Source organism: Trypanosoma conorhini, assembly GCF_003719485.1.
Source record: "Trypanosoma conorhini strain 025E chromosome Unknown Tco_14.4_contig_00786, whole genome shotgun sequence".
Lineage (NCBI taxonomy): Eukaryota > Euglenozoa > Kinetoplastea > Trypanosomatida > Trypanosomatidae > Trypanosoma > Trypanosoma conorhini.
Genome location: NW_021704876.1, coordinates 1 through 7,393, shown reverse-complemented (window position 1 = coordinate 7,393; position 7,393 = coordinate 1). Strand labels below are relative to the sequence as shown.

The following is a 7,393-nucleotide window of genomic DNA, read 5'->3' as shown; positions in this document are numbered from 1 at the left end:
GTCACAACGCTGCCCATCACCTCCTTCTCGTTGAAGAGATCGATGGCCTTTTTCACAGCCGCCGCGTTCTCAAAGAAGACGATGGCGTAGCGGCGACGACGCACCCTCACCCCGACAACGTTGCCGGCGCCACTGAAGACTGCCTTGGCGTCGTCCACAGAGCCCTGGCCCCAGTTCTTCACGTACACGCCATGGTGGCTGCCGGCTGCCGGGCGCTGCTTTGTCTCCTTCACGGCGGCGGGCTTCGGCGCGCCAGCCGCGGGCTTCGGCGCGCCAGCCGCTGACTTGGGCGCGCCAGCGGCGGCCTTGGGCGCGCCAGCGGCAGCCTTGGGCGCAGGGGCCTTCTTCTCAGTCTTTGCCGCGGGAGCCTTCGCGGCGCCCTTCTTCTCGCCCTTGGGCGAAGAGGCCTTGGGCGAAGAGGCCTTGGCAGCGGACTTGGCGGGCATTACCCTTTGGTTTTGTTACTCGAAGTTCGAGGTCGGAGTGCTGTGCTCATTTGCGGCAGTGAAGGGTCGTATTTGACGGGTGCAGAGCGTGGCGAATGAAGAAGAAGGGGCGAAGAGTGTTGGCAGAACGCAAAGGTGGAAGCAAACGTGCAAAAAGTGAAAATGAAAAGGTAAACGCAAAGTGATGGGGACGCAGAAGACGACAGCAGCGCAGAACCGCAACGCAGAAATTGTCCCCCACGTGGGCTGGCGAAGACAACAATTAACAGCACTACAAAAAAAAAACTGGAAGGTGAAAAAACACGCAGACGGCCACCTGCTGGCGGGGAACGAGGCAATAATCCCCGCATCGCTACTTGCGCTAGGCCCAAGTAAACAAACACCATCAAGAGCAATTCTATCCCCCTCCAAAAGAAAAAAAAAGCGATAGACAGAAACCAGCAGCAAAGGGTGAACACTGGAAGGAATAAAATAAAGAAGAACGGTCTATTTGCGAGCACTATCGTAATTTTGAACAAACCATTCGACTGATTTCTTAATGCCTTCCTTCATGGGGGTAAACTTATATTTTGGCATGTACTTCCTGAGCTTACTGTTATCTGCCGTCTTCCGATATTGCCCATCTGCCTTGCTGGTGTCAAAGACAATATCACCTTTATAGTCGATCGCCTCTGCGACCATTTTGACGACATCCGCAATTGATACCTCGTCACTGTCGTCGACGGAAAGAATGATGGGTCCCTCCTCCGGATACTCGCGCATTACCCAAATCATCAATTCTGCCAAATCTTCACTGTAAATAAACTGTCGAAGAGGCTTACCTGTACCCATCACAGTCATCGGGATACCCTCCTTCTTTGCCAGATAAAACCTATGAATTAAACCGGGCACAACATGAGAATTCTGCAAATCATAATTGTCATGAGGGCCATAGATGTTGGTGGGTATAACACATGTGAAATTGCACCCATACTCATTCCGATAAGCACGGTTCATAACATCCATCATACGTTTTGCATAAGCATAAGCCTCATTGGAGTAATGCGGCGGTCCATCGTGCAGCATATCCTCGTTAATAGGATAAGTTGTCTTGTCAGGAAAGATGCAGGTGGAGAGGCAGGAGACAAGCTTCCTTACTTTGAATATGCGGCAACACTCTAGCACATTATTATTAATGGCAACGTTTTCAAGCCACATTTCCACGGGTTGCCTCATATTTTTAAAGAGTCCACCAACCTTTGCTGCCAGATGAATCACATAATGGGGTCGGTGTCGTTCGAACACCGCCTTCGTTGCCTCCACCGACGTGAGATCCGCATCCCGGCTTGACAAAAACACCCATTTTTCACCAGCAGAGGAGTTGCGTCTGTGCACCGCCTCAAGGGCCTTGCCGACGAGGCCGCTTCCACCGGTAACAAGAACAACACTGGTTGACATGCGGCCTTTTTGTAGCACTCTCCAGAGACCACAAACTGTACGCGCCCACAGAAAGAAATGAAGGAAAAAAAAAGGACAACGAAAAAGAGAAGAGTAAGAACGAAAGGGAACACAAAGTCAACCTCCAATAGTGGCGCAGGAGAGACGCAAGCAGACAGCCGATTACTATGCACTGCAATTGTTGGCTCACTCCTACACTGTTTCATTTCCCTCTTGATTCTTTGGGGGATTAGGGGGTTGCCGTTGTTGTCCCTCGCCACCCCAGTGTCCCTATCACTTTACATTCGTGGAGTAGCTCGAGCAGTTTTTACTCCTTTGCGTGGCCCTCCCAGAGGGCAAACTGTTTCCACACTTGCATCCGCTGTGATGACGCTGAGGACCTCTTTCCTCCGCACAGACGAGACGCCACGGTATCTATCGCACGCTCCATTTTCAACGCAGTCCGGCTTACCTGATTGGCCCCTTCAAGAGGCTCCAGTACACGCAGTATTTCCTCCTCCATCTCCTGCAGCATCTCCTCATCCGACATCAAAAGGCCGCGTAAAGAATTGTCCTCACTTCCTGCCCTCGGCTGCGGCTGCGGCTGCTGTTGATGCTGCTGAAACTCCTCCTCAATCTCTTTCAGCGCCTCCGCACGCACGGCCTCTACGGCCTTCTCGTGATCGTAGGCCCTGCGGTGCGCCTTCTCCGTGGCGTCAAGCGCAAGCTTTGCGGCGTGGAATTCCTCCTCAATGCGGAGACGCGAATCCACTTCGGAGTCCCCCACAGACGGCCTGCAACGCTCTTCCAGTAGCGTAAGCTCCTCCCGCTGAGCGTGAAACTCGCGACGCACGTTCCTCAAGCGTTCCAGTTCCAATTCACGTTTCTCTTCCCATTGCTTTGTCAGCTTGTCACGGACAGTGCGGTTTTCTTCCATGCGGTCAGACAAAATCCTCACACAGCTTTCCAGGTGCTTCTTTTTCTCGTTCTGAATCATCGCCCGTTCCTGCGCCTCTGCCGCCTCCCCGCCCGAGCCCCATGCCTCCACGCAACGACGCTCCTCCGTAAAAACGGGTCTCTCATCCAAGTACATCAGCTGAGGGAGACGAAGCACCATCTGGCGTCGGTAGCCTCTCAATCCACGAATTGCAGGATTGCCATGAAAGTAGATGACACTCACATTTGGTAGCTTTGTAAAGAACTCCACCGGGCCCGGTTTTCCTTCATCCACCTCTATCTTATTGAAGGAAAGATCCACGCTGGTCAAGGTCTCCTTAAGCTCCCACAGCTCGCGACAGGCATCCAGACTGCCAATACGGTTGTGTGAAACCTGGAGCGTCTCTAGGCACCCGCATGACTGAGCGAGGCCGGCGAGGGAGGTCAAGTAGTTATAGGACACATTAAGCACGCGCAAGTTGCTCAAGGCCGGAAGTGTCCGAAGAGAAGTGATGGTGTTATTTTGGACAAAAAGAGAGACTAATTGCTGCAATGTCTCTAGGCCGGTAAGCTCCGTAATGGCGTTTTGCTCCAACCACAACACCTTGAGGTTCACGTAGTCCTCAAGGTTTTCAATGCGCAGAAACCCTCGACACTGAAGAAACAGCTGGGAGTTGAGGCGAGGAGCCGCATAGCCGCCATTATTTTTGCACGCAGCAATCAGCACCTCCTTTGTCATCTCCGCCATTGTCGCTGCCTCTGCTCAGCCCTCTCGCCACTCCTCTGTGAGAACCTACAGCCGGCGCGGGGGAAGAGACGCGGCAGGGAAGCGTGGAACATGGAGAGAACGAAATCAGAAGAAAAAAGACACATAATACAAAGAAAAAAAAGTATTATTATTATTTTTGTTTCCTTCTTTTTGCCTTCTTTTTCCTTCGCCCGTGTGGCCCTCGATTCGCAAGTAAGCGACAACACAACTCACCACCTGCCCCGTGTAAAGAAGTAAAAAGAGAAATATATATATATATATATATATACTTGGGACCACACCGAGAGCAGCCAGGCGACGATGAGGACGAGAACTTCGGACCGCGTTCGCCACCACCCCCCGCCACCAACGCAGAAGCACCTCCACACATTTTCGTTCCACTCTCTCTATCTCTTCCTTCCTTCTTTCTACTTATCTCTTTTTCTCCTCCTCTCAGTTTGTTGGTGTTGCTGCTCCACCACGCATCGAGTGATTGGGGTGCGTTTTACTGGAGAGTGACCGGCGCGGCCCCGACTGTCACAGAAAACGTCTGCATATCGGCATCATTTGCTGGCAGCTGCAGCTGCTCAAACGCGCTTTCAAGTGAGGCCCTCAGGTCACGGTAGGAAATAACTAAGATGGTGTCCCCGTCGTCATTGCCGATAAGCTGCACCAGCTCCTCAGATCCACAATCCAATTTGTTTAGGGAGTGAAATACATGACCCCAGTCTATACGAACACGATGATGCTCGTCAACTTGGTTAAAAACGTACTGACTGAAGAGTCGCAGCGCGTAACGATTATGTGCCTCGGTGCTGTTTTCAGGAACATCATGTAAGGATTCTAGTACAAAATTTAGTTTCACCATCAGTCGCATAAGACGGCCATTGTGCACCTCCTTCGCACACTGCGCAATCAAATAGTCTGCGTGCCCTTCTTGGTGTGCCACTTCCATCGACATGCGTTCTCCCAAGGCACAACAGAGTTCCCGAATCTCTGACACCCCGTCCAGGCACGCCTTCACGAGTGTCCAAAAGGTTTTTGAAAACCCAGACATCGGTTGATTCGAAATATCATCTAGTCGTGCAGCCAGATTACACGTAGACAACTGCAACAGCATAATCCCCAGTGCTTGAATGTCTTGCTTCATCATTACCGCTGTGCTAGGGTTGGTGGACCCCATTTCCGCCAGGTCAGCCAGCCCTATTCCACTGAAGTAAAACCTCCCTGTCACCGACGCGTACAAGATCTTTGACCAGTGGAGTCCACGCAACGGAACGGAAGTTTCGTGAAAGGCACGCAGAAGACCAACCATCTGACACGCAAAGGACCACAAAAGACCCTCCGTTGCTCGTCCGTTAAGAAAGAACTCTTCATGAAGGCTTTTTGCTCCAGAAATAAATTTATACTCCATAATGATGTCATTGCTACCCATAACAAATTCGTCTGTGCAAATAACGCCCGTTAGTGGGACTAGATTGGGATGTCGGTAGTGCCGAAAACGTTCATTAACAGCACTGCACTCTTCTGCTGTTGCCGAGGCCATAACAAGACGACGCAAGGCAATATCTTTGCCTGTGTAGCGTGCTGTTGTTTGGTACATTTGTGTCGTTAGCTTGGAATTCATTAGACTTGGCGCCGGCGAATTCTCAAGGTTGTAGATTGTCGTGTAGTGGGCAAACTTCGGACTTGTTACGGGAGTGATATTGGGCATGGTGGATTGCATCAACAACGAGGCATTCGGCCTTGCGTTCCGCACGGCGGCGGACATGAACAAATGCCCCACAGGCGTGTACGGGGTGGAGGGGAAGGGGTCGGACAGGTGTTGGCAAAACGGGTCGAGAGTCTGGGGGGTGTTGTACAGTGAGACCGGGGAGGCGACAAAGGCGTTCGTCAACGCGCCGCCCGCGCTGCTGACATGGCGGCGTCCGTAGGGGGGATGGTTGCTATTCGCCCCGGCCCCGCCGAGCACAACGTTTCCCCGCCCGATAAAATTGCCTTTCCCACCCCGCCCCTTGGAGTCCATGCCTTAATATCGGCTGCTTGAAGCCTTCGCTGCGGCAAAAAAAAAAATAAATAAAAAATAAAAAACAACAACAGTGACACGTTGCACACAGGAGAGACGCAAAAACGCAATACTACACGCAGGGAGGGAAAAGACACGCAAACGAAAAAAATATGTTGTTGCTTCTTCTTTTTTTCTCTTAAACACCTACGGTGAGACTCCCATGAGAAGCAAAAGAAAACAAGAAAAAAAGGCTAAGTCACCTCGATTTTTGCTTCACTCCAGCCGTGGCCTGTTTTTTACTGCTTGGACGTGCCTTCTTGCCCTCTGCCGTGCGGGACTCGGGCATCACCAATGCCCGCTCGTCCATCCGCAAGTTCCGTACACTTGCACCCCGAATAAGCGCTTCGCGCGACCTCCAAAAAACGTCTCCCGCAGCGCCTGTTCGAATGCACTGCTTCAGCACCAGGTTCATTGACCTGTCAACTTTCATCACGGTTCCATTGATCGTTTCTCCGTTCGCCAGCTCCACCGACACCACCTTCCCCCTACAGTTACGAAGCACATCCAGCGGGGCCACCAACTTCCTTGTGCTCATTTCCGCTGGCCTTTAAAGAAGGGCGTCAGAAAAGGGAAACCGCAACAGCAACGACATGACTTGAGAGACACAAGTTAGTAGTTTAAAAGGCAGAGAAGAAAAAAAAACAGCAACCTGCACACAGTTTTCCTGTAATGACGTCGAAAAAGGCTTTAGAAGTAAGTTGTGCATCCGCACCATCGTCGCAAAGGCGCACGGAGCATATTCGCAGAAAAATGCGAAAAAAAAAAGGCATAAATAAGGAGGAGTCGACTACACTCGACACCCCACGTTTAAGCCGCAAAAGACAGGCGGAAGCAGTGGCATCCTTCCTTCCCGAGTTGGTCAATTTCTTTTGCAGCCACTCACCAATGGCTCCCTATTGTGGGCGAGCGCCAGTCGAAAATCTGTAAAACTCATCCAAAACGAAAGTGGTTGCGTTTTTGTAGGTGTATGTGGCTATTCACCAAACAACCCCCAACGGCCACTGCAGGACACGGCAAGTGCACACCGTGCCAGAGGGCACACAAGCACACACCTCCACACGCAATGCCAATTTCACTCCGGCTGCTGCTTCGACTCCAATCCGGCGAGCATGTGGGCAAGAGGCGGTTGCGCACCCTACGTCCGCCCCTTTGGCACTGCCGCTGTGGGCCGCGGCTGCCTCCCCACACCACAGCACACCCTAGACAGAAAAGAGAAAATGCAAATAAAACGTGAACCAGTGCTGCAAAGCACGCAGAAAAGACTACACGACAAGGGAATATAAAAAAAAAACCAGACTCTTCGAAACATGGTCATCCGACACGCACAAAAGAGAGGAAATTTCTTTGTTTCCCTCAAACTTCCTTCCCCTCCTCCTCTTCACGCTCACTGAACGCAACAGCTCTTACTTTCCCGTTTTTTTTGTGTATTATTGTTATTCTTTTTTTTTCTCCATTGCACTGTTTCTCTTCGTTTTGCTTTGCCCTTGTATCATCCCGACCGGGAATTCCAGGACGACCCACTCTTTGCTATGAGGAAGCGCACGCGCAAAGGGAGGCAATAATAAACCATAAATATGAAAATTAAAGAAGGAGAAAAAAGGCGATCTCGTATCAGAAAGGGTTAAAGACACCTGAAGAGGGGTGACGAAGCTGAATCTTTGCACAACAAGCAAGACGTTTTCTTTTCTCGACATTCATTAGCACATAAACTGAATCACTCCGGAACCACAAACTTAAGAAGAAAGGGGGGGGGGAAAAAAAAAACGAAACCGAACAAAC

The 7,393-nt window shown here is 51.1% G+C and overlaps 5 protein-coding genes across 5 annotated transcripts, besides 4 other annotated features; all 5 read right to left on the bottom strand.

The window, feature by feature from the left end:
* Nucleotides 1–2: 2 nt before the first annotated feature.
* Nucleotides 3–446, bottom strand: Tco025E_08457 (RNA-binding protein; the record flags this gene model as incomplete). The annotated part of the gene is made up of 1 exon (XM_029375306.1): nt 3–446. A coding segment is annotated over one exon (444 nt), but the record flags the coding sequence as incomplete, so codon positions are not given.
* Nucleotides 447–932: 486 nt separating this feature from the next.
* Tco025E_08456 (GDP-L-fucose synthetase) lies at nt 933–1,883 on the bottom strand (the record flags this gene model as incomplete). The annotated part of the gene is made up of 1 exon (XM_029375305.1): nt 933–1,883. One exon carries the CDS (start codon nt 1,881–1,883, stop codon nt 933–935), a length of 951 nt encoding a protein of 316 aa, XP_029224586.1.
* A 307-nt stretch (nt 1,884–2,190) lies between these two features.
* Nucleotides 2,191–3,546, bottom strand: Tco025E_08455 (Leucine-rich repeat-containing protein ODA7; the record flags this gene model as incomplete). Its single annotated transcript, XM_029375304.1, has 1 exon — nt 2,191–3,546. The coding sequence occupies one exon, from the start codon at nt 3,544–3,546 to the stop codon at nt 2,191–2,193; it is 1,356 nt and encodes a 451-aa protein (XP_029224585.1).
* Nucleotides 3,547–3,812: 266 nt separating this feature from the next.
* Nucleotides 3,813–3,835: a microsatellite.
* Nucleotides 3,836–3,947: 112 nt separating this feature from the next.
* Nucleotides 3,948–4,001: a sequence feature (GA-rich).
* A 50-nt stretch (nt 4,002–4,051) lies between these two features.
* On the bottom strand, nt 4,052–5,572 carry Tco025E_08454 (Pab1p-dependent poly(A) ribonuclease subunit; the record flags this gene model as incomplete). Its single annotated transcript, XM_029375303.1, has 1 exon — nt 4,052–5,572. One exon carries the CDS (start codon nt 5,570–5,572, stop codon nt 4,052–4,054), a length of 1,521 nt encoding a protein of 506 aa, XP_029224584.1.
* A 36-nt stretch (nt 5,573–5,608) lies between these two features.
* Nucleotides 5,609–5,643: a microsatellite.
* A 167-nt stretch (nt 5,644–5,810) lies between these two features.
* Nucleotides 5,811–6,149, bottom strand: Tco025E_08453 (U6 snRNA-associated Sm-like protein LSm4; the record flags this gene model as incomplete). The annotated part of the gene is made up of 1 exon (XM_029375302.1): nt 5,811–6,149. One exon carries the CDS (start codon nt 6,147–6,149, stop codon nt 5,811–5,813), a length of 339 nt encoding a protein of 112 aa, XP_029224583.1.
* Nucleotides 6,150–7,028: 879 nt separating this feature from the next.
* Nucleotides 7,029–7,062: a sequence feature (GA-rich).
* Nucleotides 7,063–7,393: the final 331 nt, after the last annotated feature.